This window comes from Dipodomys merriami, unplaced genomic scaffold (assembly GCF_024711535.1).
Source record: "Dipodomys merriami isolate MVZ:Mamm:240054 unplaced genomic scaffold, mDipMer1.0.p SCAF_4, whole genome shotgun sequence".
NCBI lineage: Eukaryota > Metazoa > Chordata > Mammalia > Rodentia > Heteromyidae > Dipodomys > Dipodomys merriami.
The window spans coordinates 93,620,910-93,648,254 of NW_027205603.1; the positions used below are offsets into that span (position 1 = coordinate 93,620,910).

Sequence of the window (27,345 nt, forward strand, 5' to 3'; positions counted from 1 at the left end):
GCCGGCGCCGGCGCCCGGACCGCCAGGTCAGTCTCCCCCGCGCCCGCTCGGGCGGGGGCGCGCGGGGCGCGCGGCGCGGGCGCGGGCGCGAGGGGGGACCGTCCGCGCGCGAGCCCGCCGCCCGCCGCGGGCGCCGCCTCGGGGCCGCGCCGGAGCGCCCGCCCGCGCCCGGGGCTCGCCCGCACCCCGCCCGCACCCCGCCTGCGGGAGCGCGGGCCCGCGGCCCCACGCGCGGGGAGGGGGCCCGGCCCGGGGAGGCGGCCTGCCAGCCACCCGACGGCCCCGCCCCGCCCCCGCCCTCCAGCCTCAGTTTCCTCGTCTGGCAGGGTCTGGGGCGCAGCACCCTACGCCCCCCCCCGCCTCTGGGGAGGGTGTGGGCCGCACGAGGGCACCCCGTGGGGGCCACCCGGCCACCCGCCCCGGGGTGGGATTAACGGAGGTCCCGGGCAGGTGCCCCAGCGTGGCCGGGCCCGCGGGCGCTGTCCCCCAGCCCCAGCGGAGTGGCCACCGTCCTGGGCCGGCTCTGCCCGGTGGGGACCCTGCGGGCCAGGGGCCCGTGGTTGAGAGGCCCGTGGAGGGGCGCCGTCCGTGGGAGCTGCGGCGCCGCCCGCACCAGGCCTCCCTCGCCTCCGCTCTGCGTTGGCTGCCCGCACATGTGGGGGTCAGGCAGTGAGTGGACGCCGAGGGGCCTGCTCCCCAGGGCCGCAAGCTGGGTGTAGGTCGGGGATGGACGCCCCTCTTCTCACCCAGAGAGGAGCCCCTGGGCCGTGGGGTGCTGGCCACACGCCTCGGAGCCGCCCTCCAGGTCACTGACCCCATGCTCAGATGAGGAGGTGGAGGCCCAGACAGGTGGTGTCCCGTCCAGCCTTTCCTGAGGCCGCCTCACCTGACCCTTGCTTTCCTCACCCCGTGCTGCTGTGTGGGACACCTGGGAGAGGGACCGGGTCTGTGGCCCAGAGTGGAACGAGGCATTGGGGCTCCCCACGGCCACTCCAGCACTCTTGCTCAGGGTCCCCATGGAGCTGGCCACCCTCTAGGACCCCCAGATGTTCACCCAGCACGCCTTCTGGGGCAGGCTTGGTGCTGGGCCTGGAGGGGGCCCAACCCCATTGGCTTGTGGGTAGAGCAGGGGTGGGCGGCCTCCTGGTCCCGGGCAGGCAGCTGTGATGGCCGGAAGTGCAGGTGGTGTTCCTCGGCTCACCTGCCCTCCTCCAGGACGTCTTCCCGACCACGGGAGCCAGCTGGTCCCATCTTCTCCCACCAGCTCAGGACTGGCGGGGTGGCCAGTGGTGAAGGCATGGTCAGGAGGCTCTACTGGCCTGTCACTCTGGCTGTGTGTAGTTCAGAGGACTCGCTTCCATTTTGCTTCGCTCGGGTCTGCGGGATTGCCCAGCAGGATAGGGTGCGCGGTTTGGGAGGCCTGTCACCCCTGCTGTCTGACCTGGAGACCAGCTGGATGCTAGAGTGAATGAGTGCCCGCCAGTCAGACAGACAGACCTGCCCTGCAGGGGGTGGGGCTCCAGCTGAGCGGCCAGGAACCACACTGGGGTGGGTGGAGCTAGGCGTCTTGGTGTGGGGGTGGGGGGTGGGGGGGTGAGACCATGCAGGCTTGGTTAGGAGTTCACCTGGTGGAAAGGCTGGAAAGTGTCTCCCTTCATAGGTGGTCTTGGGTCAACACTGAGACCCTCGCCTGTCCCGTCAGCCAGGTGGGGCCTGGACCCGTGAGGAGGCTGGCGGTGCCCTATCAGGCGGGCACAGCCTCCCACTTTCTCAGGGCAGTCCTGGGCTTGGAGCGGGAGCTCTGCTGTCCAGCCATGCTGGCAGCTGGGGGCTGGCCATCCCGTGAATGTGGGGGCCCAGGTCTTGCCCTCCTCTGGGAATCTTGGAGAGGGGTGGTGTGCTCTGCACAGCTCCTGCCCCGGGCGCTCCCGCTCTGTCCTGGGGCCCAGGGTCTCTCTGCTGTCCACCCCTGCAGTTCCCGTCTATGGCTCCTTTGCACACAGGAGTCCCAGATCTGGGTGTCCGTGCATGCGAGGAGCTCGTGGTGCGGGGAGGACCGGGCGCCGTGTCGTGTGCTTACTGCTGTGCCCCGCCCCATCCTGGCTAGGTACATAGGTGCTGCCCCACCTGCTCCCTCTGCCCTGCTCAGAGGAGACAGGCTTACCCCGATGTGTGACCAAGGCCCCAAGCCCCATGGCCTGGTGCTGGCAGAGATGGGTGATGGGCACGTGGTGTGGCCCGGGGACCCCAGTACTTGGTGTGTCTCCCTCAGGCCTTGGGCAAAGAGGACTGCTCCTTGTCATTGTCCTGACCTGCGGCCGGGTGGGCCCTAGGGGCAAAGTGATCCATCCTCCCAGAGGCTTTCAGCTGGCAGGAGAGTGGAGATTGAGACACTGGCCGCCTGGGCCTGGGGCCTGTGCCCACTGCCTGTGCTCCCGCCACGATACCATGCCTCCTTTCTGGGGAAGGGTCAGCCCGTGGACAGGGGACTTCCCGCCACGTGAGGTGCAGTCCTCGGGGTTCAGGCAGCGCTCTGGTCTCCAGCATGTGCAGCCCCTGCTCGCTGAGCCCACCAAGAGTGACCACCCATGGTGCGCCTGCCAGATCCGGACAGTCCAGCCCGCCCCTGCCCTCACACCTGGCCAGCCAGATGAACCACAGGCCACCAGGCCTGAGGGGATGGAATAGGTTGGGGCCATCGGTGGTGCAGGGGCGGGGTGGCCGGGGCAAGGGCTGGAGAGCCGGTGCCAGCTCAGGGGTGCCGCCCTCTGCGCCGAGGCGTTCCTCCCGTCACATGGCACACACCACGCTCCCCCGGACCCCGCCTTTAGGAGCCCCGTGTCTGCTAGGTGGCCGGCCCGCCGGCTGGCTGGGAGCCCAGCACTCCCGTCTCACCCGGTGCCAGGCCCGGTGGACTCTGATGGCTCCAGGGTGGGAAATTGTGTCCAGTGTAGTTTGCATGGTCCCAGCAGCCTCCCAGCCCCTCCCTGTCTGGAAAGGGGGCTGGGGTACGGAGCCCAGCCCTGGAGGGTCAGGTTTCTCTGGCAATAGGCAGCAGGGCCTGACTAGGCTGCCTGCCTCAGTCTCCCCAGCGTGCAGGCCTAGGTTAGCCCAGGGGATACTCTAGTTGATGACCCTGGCCAGGAGGCGGTTCTCTTGGGCCGCAGTTTCCCTACAGAGTAGGCACGGATTCACACACTCGCTGGCTCCTCCATCTCTGTCCCTCTCGGGAGCTGAGGGAGCCTGTTCTCACGGTCTCGCTTCACCCGCCACAGACCCAGAGCCAGGCCTGGCCCTGCCGAGGAGGTGGGCAGGCTGCGGTGGGCCTGCCCTGCCCCCTTCCCATGAGACTGGGACTCCCTGGCCGGGGGCCCTCCTGGACCCAAGCGTTCAGGAAGAGGCTTGGCTGGTCCCAGCCCGCGTGCCCCTGTCCAGCATGGTCCCTACAGGCGGCCAGTTTCATCTGTTTATCCCCGCAGCCCATCTGCTTGCCCACACCAGGGGGTGCCGCTTCCTCCTGGCAGCCCTCCCTGGCATCGTCGGCTGGTGACCAGGGCATCAGCTCTTCCCCTGGCCTGGCCTGGGCCCAGGACTCCTGCCAAGGCAAACAATTTGCTCCTTTAATCTCTGCGCTGGGGTCAGTGAGTGCTCCCTCCTCCCTCACCAGGGCCCTGCTTCCCTCTGGCTGCCCGCCAGAGCCGGTCATCTGCTGGGAATCGCATTTCCCGGCTCAGGGGGCCCCGGGGTGCCTGGGGCTCCCGGCTACCCACCTCACAGTGGCTCCCCCGCTTCCTCCCCTGGGCCCAGGCTCTGCCAACCTCTCCGCGTGACCTGGGCCCACCCCGCCCTTCCTGAGCCTCAGTTTCCTTCTCTGGAGATGGGGAGCCCCCAATAGATGGCTGGGAGGCAGGGGGTGGTCAGCCCAAAAGCCAGGTGCCCAGTGGAAGCAGGCACGCTTCCGCTCTCTCCTGGTCTGGGCTCTGCAGGTGCGTCGTTTCCTTGCCTGTCGGGCAGGTGCTGCTGGGGTCCGCGGGGACCTGCAGTGGCAGCACTGCGGCTCCTCGTAGGGGACTGTGCCACCAAGCCAGCTGTGTTTGGATTGCGGACATGGGCACCTTGGGTATCAAAGTTTGAATAGCTCAGGAGACGTGCGGGCCGGCCCCGCTTCCTGGTGTGTGTTGAACTCCACGGGGCCAGGACAGCTCCTCACACAGCGCCCAGCACCCCTGGCTTCCCGCGACCCCGGCCGTGGGCCTCTCCTCCCCCAAACCAGCACGTTTGGCCCCTGACCCATATGGTCACGGTCCCCTTTACCTGTGGCCCTCGTGAAGGAGGTGCTGAGAGCCAGGGGCACGTCTGCCCGCCCATGTGGGTCTGTTCTGTAGCGCAGGCTTGGGCTAGAGAAGAGGAGGGTGGGTGCGGCTAGCCCTGCGCCTGTCACTCCCCGGGCCTGGTGCGCCCCCCCCATCCACCCCGTCCTGGCTGCTGTGCAGTGGGGCTGGTGCAGGTCTGGCTCCCTCCTCTCCAGACCTTGTCAGAGAGCCGCTGCCCAGGCCTGAGTTGGCTCCATGATGGTTTGAAGCTTGTCAGCATGAATCTGACTCTCGCCTTCTTGGAGCCTTCAAGGTCTTGGTGTGGCAGGAAGGTACCTTGCCTGGTGGCCAGGTGGGTTTCTGGGAGGAGGTGGGGTCTGGGGAGAGCTGGGGTTCAGTTGGCATCTCCATGGGTGTGGGGGAAGATTCTGCAGAGCCGCTCCCTTCCTCCCCCCCGCAGATGACAGGATGTCTGGTTCATAGTTGGTCCTGCCGCTGCCTCGGCTGGAATTTGCCTGCCTGGGCCTTAGTTTCTCCTCTGGCAGCACCAGGCGTGAGGGCCTCTCCTTGGGGATGCGGGGAGGCCTCCCTGCTGCCCCAGAGGCCTCTTCCCACGCTGCCTAGCCTCAGGAAGCCATCTGGAGGGCTTGTTTACCTTCCCCGCCCTCCCTGGCAGGAAGTCACTGGAAGGGACATCCCAAGGGCCCCCCCTTCCCTCTTCCCCCCCCCCAGAGGACAGCCAGCAGCCTGGGCAGGGCATGGGGGTCGTGGAGCCCAAGGACTGTGCTGGGTGGGGCTGGGAGCCAGATTGGCTCAAGGGTTGGAGCGGGTGGAACCGGCAGATCCCCGCCCCCCACAGGCCCCAGACCCAGAGGGGGCCCAGCAGAGCTCAGCCTAGAAGCCTGGCCTGGAAACGGATGAGGCCACCTAAGCTTCAGCCCAGGGCGGGGAGGGGTCCTAGGGTTAGGAGGTGGGGCCTGGTGTCACACAGAGCACCCTGCGCAGGGCTGGAGGGAGGGTTGACTATAGGCTGGGGGTGTGGCCCTGGGGCGTGTGGGGATTCTGAGGGGCAAGGGCAGGGGCTGGGGAGGCAGAGAGGTGGACAGGCCCCCCTCCAGCCCTGTGGTGGAGGCATGGACGGCCAGTCGGCGTTAGGGCCAGTGGTCGTGGCTGTGAAGAGCCCTCCCCACCCCTCCACCAGGCCCTGGCCTCTCCTTCAGGGCTCCCCCAGGACCCAGCCCCAGGTTGGTCCCCAAGTCTGGACTTGGTTCCAGCACTCCTGTCCTATGGGACGTATCTCGCCGCCCTGGCATTTGTAGCACTCCAGTGCCCACTGACTAGCTGAGTATGGGGGCTGGCACAGTTCCCATGAACACTGTCCGCTGAGCCTGCCTGGCCCTGGGAGGGTCTTTGGCCCCAGGGAGACTGGTAGGTAGCCTGTGTTCTTGGCTGCTTTGTCTGTCTTCAGAAGTTGGGTGGCCATGAGGAGGCTGAGCCACAGCCCTGCAGCCTCTGCCCTCCCCCCTGCTCCCCCTCTCCGTTGGTCATCTCTGGCTCATGGCTGTGTGCATGCAGCCCTGCTTGGAGTTTCCTCAGATGAGAGTGCCCCCCCCCACCCCCCCGGCCGCCATCCCTACCCCAGCTCGTGTCTCAAAACAACTACAAGCAAAGCAAAGACAAGCAAAGAAGCCAAGGATCTTCACCCCTTAGGCCAGTGCTCTGACCTTCCCTGGCAGCCTGGCCAGGCTGGCGATGCGCTTGGGAAGGTATGAGCAGGTGTTCTAGGTAGGGGCTGGGTTCTGCTGTCCTGCCGTGGCCTACACTCCAGCCTGGACACCCAGCCTCAAGCTTCCCCGTCCTCTGTGTGCCGAGTGCCCTGGGCCCCAGGATCTCTACGGAATAGATGCTGGGTACGTTGGCCAAGATGAGCCTGTCTCCCATCTCAGCAGTGCCCCGGGAGGATTGCCCCCCCCCCACCCCAGGGTGGCTTTCAGCCCCAGAGAGTAACATCAAAATTGATGTAGAAATGACCAACATGTCCATCAGCCGAGGAGCAGATCAAGTGTGGCCTGTCCCTTCAGTGTATGTTACTTCGCCAGTAAAAGGAACGAAGTGCCGACATGCTAGGACAAGGGAGAATCTTGAAACATCACACCGTGTAGAAAAACCAGTCACAGGAGTCCACGTGCATGATTCTGTTCCTATGAGTGTACAAGACAGACAAGGCCATGGAGCCTGGGAGTGATCTGCAGGTGCCAGGGCCAGTGTGGGGCAGAGGAGGCGTCGCTGCTCAGGGGTGCAGTGTCTCGTACTAGGGGTGGAACCCAGGGCCTGGTGCATGCTGGGTAAGTGCCCTGCCACTTTGAGTCAGTTTCTGGCTGTGTAGGCTGGCTTTGAACTTGGGACCCCTCTGCCTGTCCTCCCCAGTCCTGGCGTGCCTGGCTATGGGTCCCCTCTGAGACAGTGCATGTGACACTGCATCTGCCACCACATGTGTGTCGCCCATGTTAACCTGGTGAGAAAGTAGATCTCACATGACTGGAATTTTCTCTCGGTGAGGATACATCCAAACAGCCGGGGCTGAGCGGGCAGGGCTTGCGTCAGGGGATGGATGTTCCCCTGGCCCTGCTCCAAGGTTCCGGGGCAGGCGCTTTGGGACTTCCGAGCGGCTGGAGAGCCACGGGGAACGCGCTGGGGCAGGGCCCGTGTTCAACGCCCCTCTGCCCCCGGGGTGACCCTTTTTCCTTGTTCCTCTGGTGGATTGTCCAGTTGCTGTTCCCGGGGGTCCCCAGGGCCGAGCCGAGAGCGAGTGAGTACAGCCGAAGCTTCCGTGTCCCCAAGGTACAGAGCAGCAGCTGCCTTCCTGAGTCCTTGCCTGGCCCTGTCAGAGGTGGCCTGGGAACCCCGGCCCTTGAGAGTGGCCTGGCACGGCACTGCCAAGTGGGTCAGAGTTCCCGGTCCCAGCAGCGTCCCAGGCCCGCAGAGCCGGGCTCCTCGAGCCCCTCCGCCCCTCCAGGTCCTCAGTCCTGTTCTACACGGGATGGGAAGGCTGGAGCCCTGGGTGCTCAGCTCCCTGGCTCCCTGTAGCCTGCCGGTTGTGGCCTTCTCCTACCCCTACTCCAGCCGTGTGCCTCGGGCAGTACCTGCCCAGGGCACAGGACAGAGGGTGGTTCAGTGGGGGAGGGGGTCCCGGGCTGCCAGCTAGGTCCTTAGATGCCAGGAGAAGTTTTCCTGTCTCTCCTGGGAGCTGGGCAGGGGCTGTGGGGGTGATGAGCTTGTACCCTGCACATTGAGTGACCGCTCCTGCTGTCCACCTGGGAGGACGGGGCGATGGCTCGGTGGTATCAGTGTGGTCGTGAGCGGTGGCTGAGCTTTCTGCCGCACGTTCGGCTTTGGCGTGGAGTCTGGGGGATCAGGCAGCCCCTAGCCCAGACCGTGGCTGCGGGCTGAGCAGGCTGTAGGGCAGGTCACCGGGGCCAGGATGTGGAGGGGCCTGTGGGCAGCCTCCGTGCTTGGAGCTAGGTGAAGGCTCCATGCTGGGGCCATGGTCTGGTTTCCCCATGGGGGAGATGGTCCCTGGCGCCGAGCAGGACCCACAGGGAGGTCACCTTCAGTGGCTCCCAGCGCCGGCCTGCAGGCTGTGTGTGCCACAGGTGACTTGTGAGGCGGGGTGGCCGGCAGTGTCTCCGCCGTTACCTGTCTCTCCCACCGTGTGCCCAGATCCACGGCGCCCGTCCTGCCTTTCGTGGGCTCGGGGAGGGGCTGCTGCCTTCGCACCCACATGTGCCGGGCACAGCTTGGCCTGTCTGGAGCCTTGTCTGCCAGCGGGGTGAGATACCTCGATGTCAGATGGGGATGGAGACTGAGGGAGCAGACTCCAGGCTCCCAACACCCCGGGGACATGTGTCCACGTGGACTCTCCACCTGTGTCCAGGCACTGGTCCTGCTGGGCCCCAGCTACCTCTTGCTGACCGGCTCAGAGGGTGCCGGAGCTGTGTCTCACCACAGGCCAACCCCAAAATAGCCTTGACCTTCCTCAGCCAGCTTCGCAGCGCTGGGCTGGCTGGGCCACGGCTACGTGCGCCCAGCCCAGCCCAGCTGTCTCACCGGGCCAAGCTGGCTATTTTGGACGTGGCCTCCTGAGGCCAGGTCAGAGCTCTTTTCCCAGCTCCTCAGGGCCTCTGATGCGAGTCTCAGGGCCTTGGCCCGTGGCCCTGACTCCCGCCATGATCCTGGGCTCCCTCCCACCCGCCTGACTCCAGGGGCCCTGGCTTTGGGTAGACTAGGAAGCTCCCTGGGGTGGAGGCACCAAGGGACACGCGGCCTCCGGCGTGAGCTGGACCCTTCGTTGCTTTTAGGGACAAGTGCACAGAAGGGTCATCCTGGGCTGGCTCTGAATCCCATGCAGCCCCAGAGCTGTGCACCGAGCCTCCATTTCCCGCTCTGTGAAATGGGGGCACTCTGTGGATGGTGCTGGGCCGGGCCTGTGAAAGGCGCCTCATGTCTTCTCAGGCCTCTCTCATCTCACAGGACTGGACGGTGATCCAGGAGGGGACAAGACTTGGGGACTGAGCCACAGCTGACCCTGGACTGCAGACCACACGTGGATGACAATCAGCAGTGACCTCATCCCTGCCACGACACAGGTGTGTGTATCTTGGTCCTGCCTGGACCTGGCACAAGTGACCCCACGCTGTGATGTCACCCAGGGAACCGTAGTGACCCCACTGTGATGTCACCCAGGGGACCACAGTGACCCCACTGTGATGCCACCCAGGGGACCCCAGTGACCCCACTGTGTGATGTCACCCTGGGGAACCACAGTGACCCCACTGTGATGTCACCCTGGGAACCGTAGTGACCCCACTGTGATGCCACCCAGGGGACCCCAGTGACCCCACTGTGATGTCACCCTGGGAACCGTAGTGACCCCACTGTGATGCCACCCAGGGGACCCCAGTGACCCCACTGTGATGTCACCCAGGGGACCGCAGTGACCCCACTGTGATGCCACCCAGGGGACCCCACTGTGTGATGTCACCCTGGGGAACCACAGTGACCCCACTGTGATGTCACCCAGGGGACCGCAGTGACCCCACTGTGATGCCACCCAGGGGACCTCAGTGACCCCACTGTGATGTCAGCCAGGGGACCAAAGTGACCCCACTGTGATGCCACCCAGGGAACCGCAGTGACCCCACTGTGATGCCACCCAGGGAACCAAAGTGACCCCACTGTGATGCTACCCAGGGAACCGCAGTGACCCCACTGTGATGCCACCCTGGGGACCTCAGTGACCCCACTGTGATGCCACCCTGGGGACCTCAGTGACCCCACTGTGATGCCACCCTGGGGACCGCAGTGACCCCACTGTGATGCCACCCTGGGGACCCCAGTGACCCCACTGTGATGCCACCCTGGGGACCGCAGTGACCCCAGGCCATCATGTCACCCAGGGAACCCCAGTGACCCCACTGTGATGTCACAAAGGGGACCGCAGTGACCCCACTGTGATGCCACCCTGGGGACCTCAGTGACCCCACTGTGATGTCACCCTGGGGACCCCAGTGACCCCACTGTGATGCCACCCAGGGGACCCCAGTGACCCCACTGTGATGTCACCCTGGGAACCGTAGTGACCCCACTGTGATGCCACCCAGGGAACCCCAGTGACCCCACTGTGATGTCACCCAGGGGACCGCAGTGACCCCACTGTGATGCCACCCAGGGAACCGCAGTGACCCCACTGTGATGTCAGCCAGGGAACCGCAGTGACCCCACTGTGATGCCACCCAGGGGACCAAAGTGACCCCACTGTGATGCCACCCAGGGGACCAAAGTGACCCCAATGTGATGCCACCCAGGGGGCCGCAGTGACCCCACTGTGATGCCACCCTGGGGACCGCAGTGACCCCATGCCGTCATGTTATCCAGGGAACCCCAGTGACCCCACTGTGATGTCACAAAGGGGACCGCAGTGACCCCACTGTGATGCCACCCAGGGAACCACAGTGACCCCACTGTGATGTCACCCTGGGAACCACAGTGACCCCACTGTGATGTCACCCAGGGAGCCACAGTGACCCCACTGTGATGCCACCCAGGGGACCGCAGCTTCCTGAGTCCTGCTAGAGGAGTGGCCCGCCTGGTCCTGGGCTGTGTGGTGGTGGGGAAGGGCAGCAGTCCCTCTGTGAGGGTGCTGGGGTGGGGTCCAGCCCTGCTTGGCACTAGTGCTGGCCTTGTGGGCCTGGTCCCTGTACTGTCCAGGAGTCCCAGGAGATGGGCTCTGGGCCCGGGGTGGGGTCCGGCCTGCCGCTTCTGCCACTCGGCAGTTCCTGACCCCTTCTGCCCACACCTGCTTTGTTGCATGGGCTGATTGCGTGGTGGCTGCGTCACCAGTCTTCACTGAGGGAGGTGCTGGGGACAGTGGCCTGGGACAGTGGGCATCCGTGAGGCCCTGGGTGCCACGCAGGCACTGGTGGTGGCCCTGTGTGACCCAGCCAGAGTTGGCTTGGACATTAAAGGGGATGGACTTGAACGCACCCCGGCTGGCACCAGGCTGTTGGGAAGAGGCAGAAGTTGCGACTAATGGTCGCCGTAAGTGCTGCTGACTTCTAGTGGGCCATAATGGTGTGAATATCAGGAGTCTCTGGGCTCGGAGTCGAAGCCCCGAGAGGCCCCAGGCTGTGTGGGCACCCATGCTGGCCTCCGCCTGTCCCCACCTCCCTGGCCTTTGTGAGTGTGCTGCCTTCCTGGGCTGGGCTCGGGACAGCTGAGGCCCGTCTGGCCTTGGCTGAAGCAGGGCTGCTGGGTCTTCCGTCGGCCAAGGTGTGCGGCGGGCGTGGTGATGGGGGTCCATGGCAGCTCAGAGGCGCTGCCGCGGGCTGTTGCCAGGGGCTCCAGGTAGAGTCTGGTATGTGTCCTGCCCCTGGGGTCCATTGCCACCACCTGATCATGGGGCCATGTGTCTGTCTGAGGGCCTCCTCAGGGAGGCCTCCGTGATTACCCTCCCATGGCGAGCCTTCCCTCTGCTCTGAACCCCTGCCTGTTTATCATGCCCACCTCTGGACCGGCCCCCTGACGTGGTCCTGTGTGTTCACTCACCCCTGCCCCCTGCCCCATGGTCTCCGTGAGTCCAGGAGTTTCAGGGTGCCTGCGGGCTGCCTGGAGGAAGAGACCCTGGCCTCATCAAAGGGCTGAGGGTGTGGTGGGCATTCTGGGGGAGATTGGGGCTCCTGGAGGTGTGTCTGGAGAGGCGTGGGTGGTGTACAGTCAGGTTGGCAGGTGGCATAGGCCCCCGGTCAGGGGTCCAGGGTGGGCTGGACACACGTGTGCTCTGTACAGCTGCCCGGCCTGGGGGGGGGTGTGGGCTGCAGGCCGGGCAGGGTGGGAGGCAGAGGGCTGGTGGCGGGGGGCGGGGGTGGGAGTGGAGTGGGAGTGTGGCATCAGGGGCCCTGGGGGCTCTGCCCTCTTTGATGGCAGGGGTAGGGCTGGCACCTTCTGAGACCACTGTTTATTGTCCAGGCCTGACTGCCTGGGGCTGGCAGAGATGTTGGAGAGGAGAGGCGGGAACAGCACAGGGAGAAGCCTGTGACCTGGGCCAGAGGGGAGGCAGAGGTCAAGGGCACTGTGGCTGAGGCGGGAAGAGCAGAGGCTGTGCCGTGCTCCTGGGTGGATCGCAGGTCTGGGCTGCTCAGGGCTTTATGACTGTGAGGGAGTGACTGTCGTCACACTGGTTCACATGAGGCAGCAGAGGCGCAGACAGCAGCGTGCTGGGTCACCAGTGCGGCGACGCTCCCTCTGACCCTGAGGAAAGGAGGTGGGCGGACCTGCAGCCAGCGCCCTGTGTGCTGTGCGGCCTTGTGAACACTGCTGGGGGCAGGGAGGTACCAGGAGGCTCTGGGACTGGTCCAGACCTGAGGTCGCTCAGCCCAGTGAGGGGCAGCTCTGCCCTCCTCACTCTGCGCATGGCCGCCTGGGGAACTGAGTCACAGATTGGTATCCTCTTCTTTGAGGACACCCAGGGGTGTGGTTCCAGAGTAGAAATGGCCCCTGACTCAGTAGTGGTACCTGCATAGGCATCCCTCCCCCTTGGAGCACCCCAATATCATAACTACGGGGTCCACAAGGGGCCTGTGGCTGCCTGGTCCTCCTGTGCATGTTTCCTTGTCTCCCCAAGCCCGGCCCCAAGCCCGGCCCCATGCCTGGCCAGGGAGACACCAGCACGTATTTGTCAAGTTGGGCGAATGCTGGCCTGCCGCTCCCCCTCTGGTCAGGGTCCTGAGGTCTCTGGGGTCTGCATTGCAGAAGACCTCCAGGCTGAGGCTGGGTCCCAGAGGCGAGAGACAGTGTGAGCGAAGGGGTGGGCCTCCCCGTGATGAGGGCAGGTCCTCCGGGGCCACTGGAGGCCAGGCTGGCTCAGAGTGGCTTCTCCCTGGGTGGCCCTACCTGGCTGCCTCACCCCCAGCCTGCTGGCAGCCAGGGTGTGCCCAGTGGCCATGAACACACTGGGTGCCTGCCTGCGGCTGCACAGGCCACGGTGGAGGAGCGGTCTGTGACTGGCGCGGGTGGGCGGCTTAGGGAGAGAGCCGAGCCAGTGGCCGGTCTGGAGAGGCCTGGCAGCCGCTGCCCAGAGCTCCGCGGCAGGCCAACAGGTGCCAGGCTGGCATCACCAGGCTCCCTGCAGCGCTGCTTCCTGTCACAGCCCAGGCGCCCTCTGACCCGCTGGGTGGGCACCATCTAGAAGGTGCCGTGTGTCCACTGATAGAGCGGCGCTGGCCCCAGGTTGCACAGGAAATTGGTGCCACCCGCCTACCAGCTCCTCCTCCAAGAAGCCTTCCTGTCTACCCTGCCTGGCGGCCCCTGCCAGCCAGGTTGCTGCCTGGAGCCTCTTGCTGTCGGCCTCCTGGCTGTGGGCGCTCAGGAGCTACCCCTTGGGTCACCAGCACCTCAGGGAGCTGCCCGAATCCGGAGGCCTGAGGCCCACCCGCAGGCCACCCAGGTCCCGAGCGCCCTCCCTGGAGGTGAGCGAGCGAGTTGAGCTGGATTAGGTGGCGGGGTGACCTTTGAGGCTCCTCAGACCTCCAGGGCTGAGATCTCGTGATGGCTTCTGGATATGCCCCACATCTGGACCTTTGCCCGGAACGCTGGGTCACTTGTTCCTTCCACAAACAAGCAGGGGCCCTCTCGTGCCAGGGCCTGTGCGGGAGGGAGTGGTGCCAGGCCCGAGGAGAGGCCCTCCCCGTGGTGGGGACACGCTGCTCCTCGGGCTCATGGCCAGGAGACGGGGGCTGGGTGGGCAGGGCCAGTGGTGCCAGTCACTTGGGAGAGCAGGGCTCAGAGCTGTGGGGTTCACGGCCCTAGGCTCTGGGAACATCGCGGGCAGGGCCTGACTCGGGGCTCCCCTCTGGGCCCACAGTGATGGCTGCCCTGGAGGGTTCCAGGAACGGCTCCTGCCGTGGTATAAATAGACTTCTCCGAAAGGCCTGGGACCCTGCCAGCTGAAGAAGGTGCCCCCCTCCCCCGCCTGCCCCCGCCAGGCCGGAGGCCTCTGGGAAGGGGTCTCGGTGGGAGACTGGCACGCGCTGGGGGCTCCCAGCCGCTCTGTGAGCTCGGCGTCCTCGCGCAGCTGCACGGAGCTGGCTGGCACCTCTCACGGAGCCTCCCTGGTGGTAGGAACAGGTGGACGGCAGCGCCAGCTGGGCCAGCTTCTCTGCTGGAGGCACGAACCTGGGGCCAGTAGAGTCTCTAGGATCTCTAGTCCTTCTGCTTTGTGCTGAGCGACTGGGAAAGCTGTTCAACCTCTCTGAGCTGCTGTGTGGGGTGAAATGTCCACCAGCAGGTGATGAAGGTGGGAAACTGGAGGGCAGTGAGTGTCCAGAGCTGAGTCAGCCAGGGCTTAGGGACATTCTGCCGTAAGGGAGGGGGGCACTGGAAAGGGAGGGGGGCACTGGAAGGGAGGGATAAGAGCCCTGGAAGGAGGTGGGGAGCACTGGAAGGAGAGTGGAAAGCACTGGAAGGAGGGTGGAGAGCACTGGGAGGAGGGTGGGGAGCATTGGGAGGAGGTGGGGAGCATTGGGAGGAGGTGGGGAGCACTGGGAGAAGGTGGGGAGCATTGGGAGGAGGTAGGGAGCACTGGGAGGAGAGTGGGGAGCACTAGGAGGAGGTGGGGAGCACTAGGAGGAGAGTGGGGAGCATTAGGAGGAGGTGGGGAGCACTGGGAGGAGGTGGGGAGCACTGGGAGGAGGTGGAGAGCACTGGGAGGAGAGTGGGGAGCACTGGGAGGAGGGTGGGGAGCACTGGGAGGAGGGTGGGCAGCACTGGGAGGAGGGTGGAGAGTACTGGGAGGAGGGTGGGGAGCACTGGGAGGAGGTGGAGAGCACTGGGAGGAGATGGGGAGCACTGGGAGGAGGTGGGGAGCATTGGGAGGAGGTGGGGAGCACTGGGAGGAGGTGGAGAGCACTGGGAGGAGAGTGGGGAGCACTGGGAGGAGGGTGGGGAGCACTGGGAGGAGGGTGGGCAGCACTGGGAGGAGGGTGGAGAGCACTGGGAGGAGGGTGGAGAGCACTGGGAGGAGGTGGAGAGTACTGGGAGGAGGGTGGGGAGCACTGGGAGGAGGTGGAGAGCACTGGGAGGAGATGGGGAGCACTGGGAGGAGGTGGGGAGCACTGGGAGGAGGTGGAGAGCACTGGGAGGAGGGTGGAGAGCATTGGGAGGAGGTGGAGAGCACTTGGAGGAGGGTGGAGAGTACTGGAAGGAGGTGGGGAGTACTGGGAGGAGGTGGGGAGCACTAGGAGGAGATGGGGAGTACTGGGAGGAGGTGGAGAGCACTGGGAGGAGGGTGGAGAGCACTGGGAGGAGGGTGGAGAGCACTGGGAGGAGGTGGAGAGTACTGGAAGAAGGTGGGGAGTACTGGGAGGAGGTGGGGAGCACTAGGAGGAGATGGGGAGCACTGGGAGGAGGTGGGGAGCACTGGGAGGATGTGGAGAGCACTGGGAGGAGGGTAGGGAGCACTGGGAGGAGGTGGGGAGCACTGGGAGGAGGGTGGGGAGCACTGGGAGGAGGTGGGGAGCACTGGGAGGAGGGTAGGGAGCACTGGGAGGAGATGGGGAGCACTGAGAGTAGGGTGGGGAGCACTGGGAGGAGAGTGGGGAGCACTGGGAGGAGGGTGGGGAGCACTGGGAGGAGAGTGGGGAGCACTAGGAGGAGGGTGGAAAGCACTGGGGGGAGGGTGGCGAGCACTGGGAGGAGGTGGAGAGCATTGGGAGGAGGTGGGGAGCAGTGGGAGGAGGTGGGGAGCACTGGGAGGAGGTGGGGAGCACTGGAAGGAGAGCGGGGAGCACTGGGAGGAGGGTGGGGAGCACTAGGAGGAGGGTGGAGAGCACTGGGAGGAGGGTGGGGAGCACTGGGAGGAGGGTGGGGAGCATTGGGAGGAGGTGGGGAGCACTGGGAGGAGGTGGAGAGCACTGGGAGGAGGGTGGGGAGCATTGGGAGGAGGGTGGGGAGCACTGGGAGGAGGTGGAGAGCACTGGGAGAGTGGAGAGCACTGGGAGGAGGTGGGGAGCACTGGGAGGAGGTGGAGAGCACTGGGAGGAGGTGGGGAGCACTGGGAGGAGGTGGGGAGCACTGGGAGGAGGGTGGAGAGCACTGGGAGGAGGTGGAGAGCACTGGGAGGATGTGGGGAGCAGTGGGAGGAGAGTGGAGAGCACTGGGAGGAGGGTAGAGAGCACTGGGAGGAGGGTGGGGAGCATTGGGGGGAGGGTGGGGAGCACTGGGGGGAGGGTGGGGAGCATTGGGAGGAGGTGGGGAGCACTGGGGGGGAGGGTGGGGAGCATTGGGAGGGGAGCTAGAACTTAAGGCTGCCTGAACCATCCCCTGGTCCTTGCCCTGAGCCCCAGCTGCTGGGCTTCCTGTGTTTGTGGGCCTGCTGCCTGGCGTGTTGGGGTGCTCTGTGTTCTGGGGTCTCTCCTTCCCTGGGGTGGGTGGTGAGGCCTGGTGTGTTGGGGTGCTGTGTGTGTTCTGGGGTCTCTCCTTCCCTGGGGTGGGTGGTGAGGCCTGGCGTGTTGGGGTGCTGTGTGTGTTCTGGGGTCTCTCCTTCCCTGGGGTGGGTGGTGAGGCCTGGTGTGTTGGGGTGCTGTGTGTGTTCTGGGGTCTTTCCTTCCCTGGGGTGGGTGGTGAGGCCTGGCGTGTTGGGGTGCTGTGTGTGTTCTGGGGTCTCTCCTTCCCTGGGGTGGGTGGTGAGGGTGGCGGCTCAGGCAGGTGCGTTTTGGGGAGGGCAGTCTGGAGGAAGTGTCTGCTGACCTCTGGCCAGCCTTCCCCTGCCCTCCGCCCTCCCGATGACTGTGGTCCAGGGGTCGGCGTCCGTCTGGGAGCTACGCTTTGAGCTGGCTTCCCAGCATGGAGAGGCCGGGGCCTGCCGCGGGCCAGGCCTGGCAGGTCTGGAGAGGCCGACGCGTGGAACCCAGACCTGGGGCTGTGTCTGGGGAGCGCGGGGCCTGGGGAGCACCATGGCTTAGAGTCCTCTGGGCTCCAGGCGCGGGGCGCGTGCACCGTGCTCCTCAGTTCCCTGCCTCCCTGTGTGATTGGGGCCTCTCCCCGGCTCTGTGCCTCAGTTTCCTCAGCTGTAGGCTGTTGGAGGAGATGACCGGAGTGAGGAGCTGGCCTGGGCTGTGCGCCCTCCGGCCTCTGCCCCATCCTGACTCCCCGGTGGGGGTCTTGGGGGCTGGTGGCCAGGGGACCCAGGCTGGCTCAGGGCCACTCCCTTCCCGCCCCGCCCTGCCCGAGTGCTGTCTTGGGGTGGCAGGTGCCTGAGGGCCGTGGGCCGCCGCCCCCCCACGTGATGCCGGGCGCTATAAATAGCGGGGCAGGCGCTGGTCCTGAGCCAGCGGCCGGCGGCGCATGGAAGCCTGGAAGCCGCTGCTCAGCTGCTGGGCTGCGCGCGGGAGGCGTGCGTGGTGAGCCGGGCTTAGGCGTGCGTGGTGAGTCGGGCTTGGGCGCAGGTGGGGGGCACAGCGGGCCCCCATCTCCTCCCGGGACGGTAACCTGGGATCCAGCCCCGCCCCGGGGAGGCGGTGCCCTGGCTGGGAGCGGGCGTGCCCCTCCCCGCTCCCCAGACCCCAGGGTTCCAGCCTGGGGCACCCCAGCCCACCCGTCCCTGCCTGCTCAGCGGGTAGCCTTCTCTGCCCCGGGCCCCACCTCCACTGCTGGGTCTGTGTACCCAGGACCCCCTGCAGCCCACCAGACTCAAACCCCTTCACCAGATCTGTTCTGCCCCAAGGCAGGTCCCACGGGGAGCCGTCTCCTGAGCTCAACCTGCCTCTGCTTCCCCTACCCAGGTTGCAAAAACCCACTTGAGCTGAGGGCCTAGTCTGGCCTGCCCGGCAGACAGGTGGGCCTCCCTTAAAGCATTTTGAGAAGAGAGCAGTTCAGGGAACAGCACTGGACCTGGGGCTGTGGGCTGGACTCCGTGGAAGGGGAGGACCTGGGGGAGGGGCTGGCCCACATGGAGATGAGGCGGTGGGCGTGGTGGCCTGGCTCTGGAAAGTGGGGCTGGGTGAACTGCACGGGCTCAGTAGGCAGAGGCCTCAGCCACAGGGAGAGCTCACCCGGCCCTGCTTGGCCCACCTCTGGAGGCACTAGGATTGGAGGATGGATGGCCAGGTAGACTGTGGCTGGGCCCCCATGTCGGCTGGGATGGCTGGCAGCCCTCCCTCTCCCCTTCCTCAGGGACCTCGCAGAAGGGCGTGGACAGGAGGGGCTTCTAGGGGCAGTGTGTGGGGCCTGGCTGTTTGCTGCTTTGGCAGAGCCCGGGCTGCTGGGAAATGGGGTGTGTGGTAAGATAGTGGTGTGGCCCGGTCCTACCCGCCTGGGGTCCCTGGCTCGTGCTGGTCAGGCTCTGCTCTGGGCCCTTGGTCCAGCCCTGTGTGCTTCGAGTGTGTGCACAGGTGCTCTTCTGTCCTGGGGATCTGTCCAGAGACAGCAGAGCCACACTATGTGGTGGATAGGGGGGTCAGCCTCTTTGGAGGCTCCTAGAATCTCATGGCTTCCTTGGGCTTTCTCCCTTTATTCTCTGTACACATGAGGTGTGCATGCTCCCACGGGACCTTGCCTTCCCAGGGGCCCTGGGTGTTTGTGTAAAAGCTCTCCTCACGAATGCTCAGGTGGTGAGCTTGCCCGCCCGCGCTGGAGTGCTATGCCTTACCTCCCGGTGGAGGTCAGGGAGTGAGGGGCTCAGCCCGAGGGGCTTGTGCCCACAGCTGGGCCCAGTCTGCAGCCAGGCTGAGGTTCCAAGGGCCTGGTCTGCCTGGTGGGCTGCTGGAGAAGGGGGCAGGGGTAGAGGTAAGAGGTGGTGGGCTGGGGAGGGACTCTGCCAGGTGGGGGCAGATCGAGGCCGGCGCTGTGGGTAGACTGAATCCGGTGGCTGGAGGCTTGCTGACCACCGGATTACGGCTGGAGGAACCGAGAAGGCATCTTGTTTGGCTCCTCATTGTGCCGATGGAGACACAGGCCCAGAGACCCCTGGGAGGGGCCCGGGTGCCCCTTGCCTGGGGCCTTTGGAGCTGTTGGCCCCCCGAGAGGAAGAGAGGCAGGATGGGGTGCTCCTGTGGCCCTGACCAGCTTCCCCAGAGCCCTGTCACTCTGTGACCCCACCCTTGGCCACCCTTGCTGTACCACCTTGGCATGCTCCTGGCGGCTGGCCCTTGTCCTGTGGTGTGCCCGCCTGGCAGCTCCCGGAGGACAGGACGGCTTGTTTACCTCTCCAGCCCAGCCAGCCCAAGCGCGTGGTGGCTAGGGGCGGAGACCACAGAAAGACCCAGGCAGCTAGGACTGCTTGTGTCTGTGAGCGGGATCTCTCAACCCTGTCCCTCTCACACGGCACCCCCAGAACACTCCTTATCCTGAGCTCCCTTTCCCAAGGTCAGCTGCTCCTGCTGACCCCGGCTCAGAAACTCCAAGACAAGGGCCACTGCTCTTGGGGGGACTGGGGGGGGAGTGCTACTGTCCTGGCCTGTGGGGTAAGGGCTAGGCTGAGAGGATTGGTGGCCTCTGTTGCCTGCTTGTTGGGGTTCAGAATGCTTCTGGAGTGTGTGTCCCTGACACCGTTCCCTTCCAACTGTCTAGAGGCTGAAATGGCTAATCTACCAATCCCCGGTCCCGGGAAGGCCAGGCAGGTGCTGCGCTCCTTGTGTTCACAGATGGGAAACTGAGGTCCAAGAAGGGACACTCATTCTCTCTCTCCTCGCCCCAGGCAGTGCCAGCGATTGATGGCGAGACCTTGGCGGGCCGGCTCTGAGTACTGCCGCTCCCAACATTGCAGCTGCGCCCGGCGCTGAGAAGAACAGGGTCCCTGAGCCCTCACCACTGCCCGGCCTGCCAATGGCTCCTGCTGCCAGCCTGGGGACCAGCTCCGCCTCTGGATCCCGCTGACCCCCTCCGGGACGTGCCCCACCCCAATGGGGTAACGCGCTGGGGGGCCCCCCACATGCCAGAGGCCGCCTGCCACGGCTGCTTCCTGCGACCCTGTCCCGGGGCTGCTGGATCCAGTGTTCCTTTTGGCCCTCGGTGACTTGGGACGCAGCTTTGGACAAAGGGGGCTGTGTGGCCCACGGATGCATCCACAGAGACCCTGCCACGCTCCACACTGCCGGCAGCCAGACTCACTTTGGAGTTTTTGGATTCTTTTAAGTCTTTTAATTCCCCCACCCCACCGAGGCTGTTGTTTTGTCTTTGTTATTCCTTTAACATTTTACCCTTTTATAATTACCAGCTCTGACACAGGAGCTTGAAACTGCCCAGTTTACTGTGGGGCTGTTTTGTTCATTTTCCTGTTTGATTTAGGTTTTTTTTTTAAATAGTCTGAGCACAGGGAAGCTTCTCTTTCTCCCAGGAATTTGCACAATATTTGTGTGTGTGGGGGTGGGGGGGATGAGATTTTAAAAAGTTATTTTTGTTTTGTCTTTGGACAAGCACGGGGATCTCATTTGACACAGTTTGGGGGGTGGGAGGAAGTGTGCAGGTCTGGGTCCCGGGCCTCTCTGCAGCCCCCAGCTGGCCTGCCCCCCGCCTGCCTGGAGGAGGCATGGCCCGCATGAACCGCCCGGCCCCGGTGGAGGTGAGCCACAGGAACATGCGCTTCCTCATCACGCACAACCCCACCAACGCCACGCTCAGCACCTTCATTGAGGTGAGTCCAGGGCGTGCCCCGCCAGGCTCCTGTCACAGGACACGGGTGCTTGGGTAGGGGGCACTGGGGGCCGGTTGGGTTCCTAGATAGCACAGGGCGGGCCAGGACTGAGCAGTGGTCCGTGGGCTGTGTGAACCGAGGCAGTGGAGAGCTGAGGGTCTTTTTTTTTTTTTTTTTTTTTTTTTTTTTTTTTTTTGGGTCCGGTCGTGGGGCCTGAACTCTGGGCCTGGGCGCTATCCCTCAGCTCTTCAGCTCAAGGCTAGCGCTCTACCACTATGAGCCACAGCCACCTTCCCAGCCCGAGCTGAGGGTCTTGAGCGATGAGATGCTGCCTAGGCTGTGCTGGTAGCCTCTGCAAAGGCTGAGCAGAAAGGGGGCCCTGGTGTGGCTGCTGCTGGGGAAACAGCCCGTAGGCAGATGGGGAGAAAAGGTCAGCCGCACAGCCAGCCAGGCTGGGAGAGGCCCTCGGGCTCCGGGAGGCGTTGGGCTGGGACAGGCAGGGCAGTGGCTCTGGGCTCAGATGTCAGGTAAGGACCAGGCAAGAGTCACGCCTGGACGTGGGAGGGGGCAATGGCTGCCACTGGAGAGGCAAGGGGGCGCCCCTGCCTGCTGCCCAAGGCCCCACAAATGTGAGCAGGTGTGCTTGTGGACCCTGAGCTGGCACGGCATCAGGTACTGTCAGCGAGGTCACGTGGAGTGACCGCCGTGGGGCTCCCTCCTGGCCGCAGATAGAGGGCTGCTTACAGAGCCTGGGCTGTGCAGGGCACCCAGGGGCTGTGTGCAGGGCCACCCGTGGAGCTTGTCACCTTCAAAACGGAAAACAAGCTAGATGGGGCAGAGGTGTCCTACTCTTGGGGAGCCGGGACCCTGGCCCTGCAGGGAGCGGAGGACTGTTCCTCCCATGGACACCCTGCAGATCCCAGCCAGCACTGAGTGACCACACCAGAACTCAGGGTGTAACAAGCATGAAGGCTCAGTGTGTGACAGGCCAGGGACCAGGATAAGGAGGGCTCAGTGTGTGAGCAGGATCAGGGCTCAGTGTGTGAGCAGTCAGGACTGAGAATGTGAGCAGGGTCAGGGCTCAGTGTGTAAGCAGGATCAGGGCTCAGGGTGAGTAGGGTCAGGGCTCAGTGTGAGTAGGGTCAGGGCTCAGTGTGAGTAGGGTCAGGGCTCAGAGTTTGAGCAGGGTCAGGGCTCAGTGTGTGAGCAGGGTCAAGGCTTAGTGTGAGCAGGGTCAGGGCTCAGTGTGAGCAGGGTCAGGGCTCAGTGTGAGTAGGGTCAGGGCTCAGAGTTTGAGCAGGGTCAGGCTCAGTGTGTGAGTAGGGTCAGGGCTCAGTGTGTGAGCAGGGTCAGGGCTTTGTGTGAGCAGGGTCAGGACTCAGTGTGAGCAGGGTCAGGGCTCAGTGTGAGCAGGGTCAGGACTCAGTGTGAGCAGGGTCAGGGCTCAGTGTGAGCAGGGTCAGAGCTCAGTGTGAGTAGGGTCAGGGCTCAGAGTTTGAGCAGGGTCAGGCTCAGTGTGTGAGTAGGGTCAGGGCTCAGTGTGTGAGCAGGGTCAGGGCTTAGTGTGAGCAGGGTCAGGGCTTAGTGTGAGCAGGGTCAGGACTCAGTGTGAGCAGGGTCAGGGCTCAGTGTGAGCAGGGTCAGGACTCAGTGTGAGCAGGGTCAGGGCTCAGTGTGAGCAGGGTCAGGGCTCAGTGTGAGTAGGGTCAGGGCTCAGAGTTTGAGCAGGGTCAGGCTCAGTGTGTGAGTAGGGTCAGGGCTCAGTGTGTGAGCAGGGTCAGGGCTCAGTGTGAGCAGGGTCAGGGCTCAGTGTGACCAGAGTCAGGGCTCAGTGTGAGCAGTGTTAGGACTCAGTATGTGAGCAGGATCAGGGCTCAGTGTGAGCAGGGTCAGGGCTCAGCGTGCGAGAGCAGCAGCAGTGTTTGGGGCTGGGTGGTGTTTCCTTCTCTGAAGGCTGGGGAGGTCGGTTCAGTGCCCTGTTGCCTGCATTCTCGGAATGCTTGGGTTCCAGCCTTGCTGTGTCTGGTGTCTCTGTCCCTTGACTGGCAAGGCCAGTGATTCTCACCACTCCCAAAATATCAGCCCGGAGCAGGTGGGGAGCTGGCCCGGCCCCCGTGTATAAATACCGGTATCTGGCTGTGAGTTCCCTGACCTTTGCTTGGGTGCGGGGTTTCCCCGGTGTGCAGGGCCTGGCTCCCTGGACCCCTGGGGCTGCTGCCCTGATGGCCGAGGCTGTGTGCGTGGGCACTATGCAGGATGGTGCTGGGTCAGGCCCCCCAGCTGAGCAGACAAGGCCCACCTATGAGTGGTGTCCTGTTTTTGCTGGGCACCCAGAAGCTTCTGGGAGAGCCTTGCTGCTGAGGTGGGGGTCCTGAGCACCACAGGGTGGAAGGGTGGAGGAAGGGGCTATGTGGGAGGTGGAGCTATGGGTTACAGCGAAGGTGGGCGGGTGGACAGGGACACAGCCCCGCCGGCCATCCTGCCTGTCGCTGAGTTTCGTGTCCAGCACTGCTAGGCCATTGGCCTCCTGTGGTTGAGGGGACAGTTCCCTGGCCTGATGTCTAGGAGTGGGGACATAGTCCTGTCCTGGGCCCCCAGGAGGCGTGGGCATGCCTGGGGGTCCCAATCCAGGCCCCTGCCCAGCCCCCTCCCTCCTTCCATCCTGCCAGGACCTGAAGAAATATGGGGCCACCACTGTGGTGCGCGTGTGTGAAGTGACCTACGACAAGGCCCCGCTGGAGAAGGACGGCATCACCGTGGTGGTGAGGGTGTGGCCCCAGTGGTGAGGTGGTGGTGGGGTGGGGCCCTGGCTGTGGGTCCAGCATGGAAGCCCCCTCTCGTGCCTGGACCGTGGGCGCGCGGGCACCGGTAGGCAGTGAGCGTTGGGACCGAGGACCTTGAGTGCATCGCCCCTCTGCCCCCGAGGTGGGGTTGCCGCGCTGGGGGAAGCGTCGGCTAGCCTCCCGAGAGCCAGGCCTTCCTGCGTGTCGGGGCGGGCGGTCCTCACTGATGTCACCAAGCCTCAGACCCACATCCCTCCTGGGGAAATGGAGGCCTGGGGGCCAGGCATTGTGGGGCACAGTCAGTCAGGAGGACTTAGCTGGGGAGTGTCTGCCTGGGCCCCTGGCCCGGGCCGCCGTGGTGCAGAGCGGCTGAGACGTAGCGGGTGCGTCCCCATGCCTGGCTCCTCTGTGCTTGGTTGGGCCTGTCCCAGGGGCCTCTTCTCAGCCTCTGCATGCCAGATGCCCGGAGCCCTGTAGCTGGGCAGCCGTGGGCGTCTGGGGAGGGCCTCGTGGAGGCCTGAGGCCTCCTGGGCCGTTTCCTTGGTGCCTGTGGCTCTGGGGACCCTGTGGAGGATGACACAGCGCTGTGGGACGGGCTGCAGGCAGGCTCCCTGGTGCAGGAGGGAGGCCTGGGTGGGCCAGGCCGGGGAGGCAGGCCCCAACTAGCTTGGTGCTGAGCCACTCCTGGGCAAGGACCCTCTTGTAGTCGTGAACAACCACTGATTGGCGGTTTGGGGTCATCAGGTCGGGGCTGAGTCCTGCTGCCGTCCCTTCCTGGCTGTGGGTCCCCATGGGCCACTCGGAGCCTCAGGATCCTCACCTGGTGTGGGTGGTTGGAAAGCACCAAGTACCTCTTCCTTCCCCCCCAGGCAGATCGGGTTGGGGTAGACACTGGCAGGACATGGCAGCACGTTGCTGTGTTCCCGCTGACCCAGAGGCTCCTAGACTGCCGCTGGCACAAGACGTGGGAGAGGCTGTGGCCCCAGAACTACAGGCAGGCCAGGTGCCGTGGCTCACGCCTGTAACCCTCGCTCAGGAGGAGCCGAGAGTCCAGCACTCCAAGTAGGGTTGGAAGCCAGCCTGGGCAGGAAAGTCCCTGAGACTCTCATCTCCAATAAACTACCAAAAAAGCCAGAAGTAAAGCTGTGATTCCAGTGGTAGAGCGCTAGCCTGGAGTGAAAAGGCTCAGGGACAGCGCCCAGGCCCTGAGTTCAGGCCTCAGGATTGGTGTCCCAAACCACAGGCAGGTGACCAGGAGCCTCTAGAGAGAGGGGAAGGGCCCCAGAGGAGGAGAGGGGGAGGACGTGGAGGGAGGCCTGGGTGCTCTGCATGGCTTGGGCTCAGCACCCTGTGCCCTGGCTCTGCCCACTCTCCCCAGGCCCCAGCGTAGGTTCTCAGCTCTTCCCTCTGCAGGACTGGCCCTTCGATGACGGGGCGCCTCCGCCCGGCAAGGTGGTGGAAGACTGGCTGAGCCTGCTGAAGGCCAAGTTCTGCGATGACCCGGGCAGCTGTGTGGCCGTGCACTGCGTGGCGGGCCTGGGGAGGTGAGCCATGGGTGGGGCTGGTGGCCGGCCGGACTCGGAGTGGCGGGAGTTCACATTGAACCTGGCTTCCTGTGCCTTTCCTGCCTTCTGATGCGGGCCCCATCCACCTGGCCTTCCCAGAGTCAGCTGTCCGTATTCCAGGGTCCCAGTCAAGTCCTCCCATAGCCTGGCAGGGAAGAAGGCCTTCCGAAGCCGAACCTCACCCCCTCCTGCTGTCACCTGCCCCTCCCTAGACACAAAGACCCCCAGCTCACTGAGCTGGGCCTGCAGCTCTTCCTGGAGAAGGAACAGGATCTGGCTTGGCTGGGAATGAGCCAGGCTGGGGAATCGCCCATTAAAGGGACCACCAGCATCATGGTAGTCGCCGTGTCCCGAGCTCTCATCCCAGACACTTGGCCTGGGCCCTGGTCTAACTGTTCACAGCAAGTTACCCACAAGGCACAGAGGCACAGAGAAGTTGTTGCAACCAGGAAGAACCCTGGAGGGAGCTGGGATTTGGTCTGGGCCTTCCATTGAGGAGCTTAGGGAACTGGGAGGGGGGTGGGGGGATGGGAGGAGGATCAGGCCTCTGGAACACCATAACACCATGCCCGCGTCTCCAGAGGTGCTGTGTTGGGGGACACGGGTTACAGGGGCTCGGATGACCAGCCCTTGTCACATGCCCGCAGGGCTCCGGTCCTTGTGGCACTGGCCCTCATTGAAAGTGGGATGAAGTATGAAGACGCAATCCAGTTCATCCGGCAGTGAGTGCCCGGGGCCGTGGGAGGGCCCCGGGGGTGGGAACCCATGAATGCCCTGGCGGTGGGAGGGGTTGAGGGCCCAGGTGCAGGGCTCCTGCTGCTGGGGGAAGGGCAGGACTATCACACCGCTCTGTCCTCTGGGGCTCCATTGCTTTTGCCTGTGCGGCTGGCTCCCTGGCCTGAGGCTGCTCAGGTTGCATGGAGGCCTTGTCGTCGTCCTGGTTCAGGGTCGCTTTGCTTGTGCAGGGGGATGGATCCTAGCCCGGGCAGGTGGGGGCTGAGCCGGGCCTGGTGACCCGGCCGCCTGTCTCCCATCTCTGCAGGAAGCGCCGTGGAGCCATCAACAGTAAACAGCTCAGCTACCTGGAGAAGTACCGGCCCAAGCAGAGGCTGCGGTTCAAAGACCCGCACGCGCACAAGACCAAATGCTGCGTCATGTAGCGCAGGAGCCTGGCCAGGCCCAGCTCTGTGATGGCCGCGTCCGTCAAGGCCCGTCCTGGCTGCCTTGTGTCATCCCAGGGCCTCCCCGGGGCTGTGTACACCTGTGTCCGAGGAGGCCATGGCGGTGTGCGGGGTCTCTCTGTCTTCCTGTCCGTCTGCAGCTCCACCCATGCTGCCCCTCTGAGGCCGGTTGGCCCTCTGTCCTGGACTTGTGGGCAGCGCGCTCTCCCGGCTGCAGGCTGCCCTTGGCCTGCTCGCTGTGGGCATGTGTTTTTTAACCACTGGCCCTTTTTGGCAACCCCTCACCTGTTCTCGGCACCTCGTTATTGGATCCCGGGGCGTCAGACGCTCTGGACGTTTGAAGGCAATAAAATGGGAGCCGTGGCTACGTGTGGATACTGGACACAGGGCCGGGTGGGGGTGGGTGGCCCCACGGCCCTGGGAGGCTACTACTACTGTCCCTCTGCCCCTCATGCTAGGGCTCCCGTGTGCTCCCACAGCGCCCCTTGGTGGCCAGGCCTGGCCCTACATGCCTGGACTGCGTGTGTGGTGGGATGGGGGCGCTGTTGGTCCAGGGCCCGATGCCATCCCTTCCCCTTGGTGGTGTTTGAGGCCCTGGATAGGCCCAGGCAACCACCCACCAGTCCCCAACTGGCACTTCTGTCCTCTGGGCCCACCCGCCTGCCCTGGTCGCCAGGCACCTGAAAGGGGTCCTGAGCCCCTAAAATCTCCGTTCCTTCCTCCGTTGGCTCACCCACCAGCGGCAGCACCCTGCCCCCAGGCCTGTGCCACCCGCACTGGCCTTAGGAGTCCTAGGGTGGCCTGGGGAGGATGCAGCTTTCCCGCAGCCCTAGAGGGGGGACAAGGGGGGACACGGCTCCCCCTTTCCATTCCAAGTCTGCTTTGTCAGGCTTGGCTTGGCCTGGTGTTGCTGTGGGTGTCTGAGCACCTATTATGTACGTCTGAGCACCTACTGTGTGCCACCTCCCCAGAGCCTGCCTGTCCACGCCATGGGACACCACCACGGAGCCTGTCTCAGGGCCAGGTCTGAGGGCCCAGGCCTGAGAGCCGCAGGTGGGCCTGCTGCCCAGGGCCCAGGGCTCTCGAGGGCAGCCAGGAGGGCTAAGAGTAGCCCTCTCCAAGAGCCCACCCTTCTCTGCAGAGTCAGTCCTGGCCCCTGCTGCCCCGGCCCATCAGGCTGCATCCAGGAGAGACCCCAGGCACGAGCAATGGCTCGGATGCCGGCACCCACGAGGTCAGTGGTCAAGCTGGTGACACACAGAGAGGCAGAAGTACGCTGAACACGCATAGCCGTGCCCCGCGGGCAGAGGCTGGGGAGGT

At 64.9% G+C, this 27,345-nt stretch overlaps 1 protein-coding gene across 7 annotated transcripts; it reads left to right on the top strand.

The window, feature by feature from the left end:
- Nucleotides 1–26,388, top strand: Ptp4a3 (protein tyrosine phosphatase 4A3). Of its 7 annotated transcripts, none has more exons than XM_069991485.1 (7): nucleotides 1–26; nucleotides 8,844–8,959; nucleotides 19,561–20,496; nucleotides 23,166–23,258; nucleotides 24,693–24,823; nucleotides 25,492–25,566; nucleotides 25,887–26,388. In XM_069991485.1, exons 3-7 carry the CDS (start codon nucleotides 20,392–20,394, stop codon nucleotides 26,002–26,004), a joined length of 522 nt encoding a protein of 173 aa, XP_069847586.1. In that variant the 5' UTR covers nucleotides 1–26; nucleotides 8,844–8,959; nucleotides 19,561–20,391; the 3' UTR covers nucleotides 26,005–26,388. The 7 variants fall into 7 exon arrangements, with proteins under 7 accessions (XP_069847586.1, XP_069847589.1, XP_069847588.1 ...); XM_069991488.1 differs by lacking the exon at nucleotides 1–26 and adding an exon at nucleotides 7,015–7,122 and having other exon boundaries at nucleotides 8,844–8,961; XM_069991487.1 differs by lacking the exon at nucleotides 1–26 and having other exon boundaries at nucleotides 8,826–8,959.
- Nucleotides 26,389–27,345: the final 957 nt, after the last annotated feature.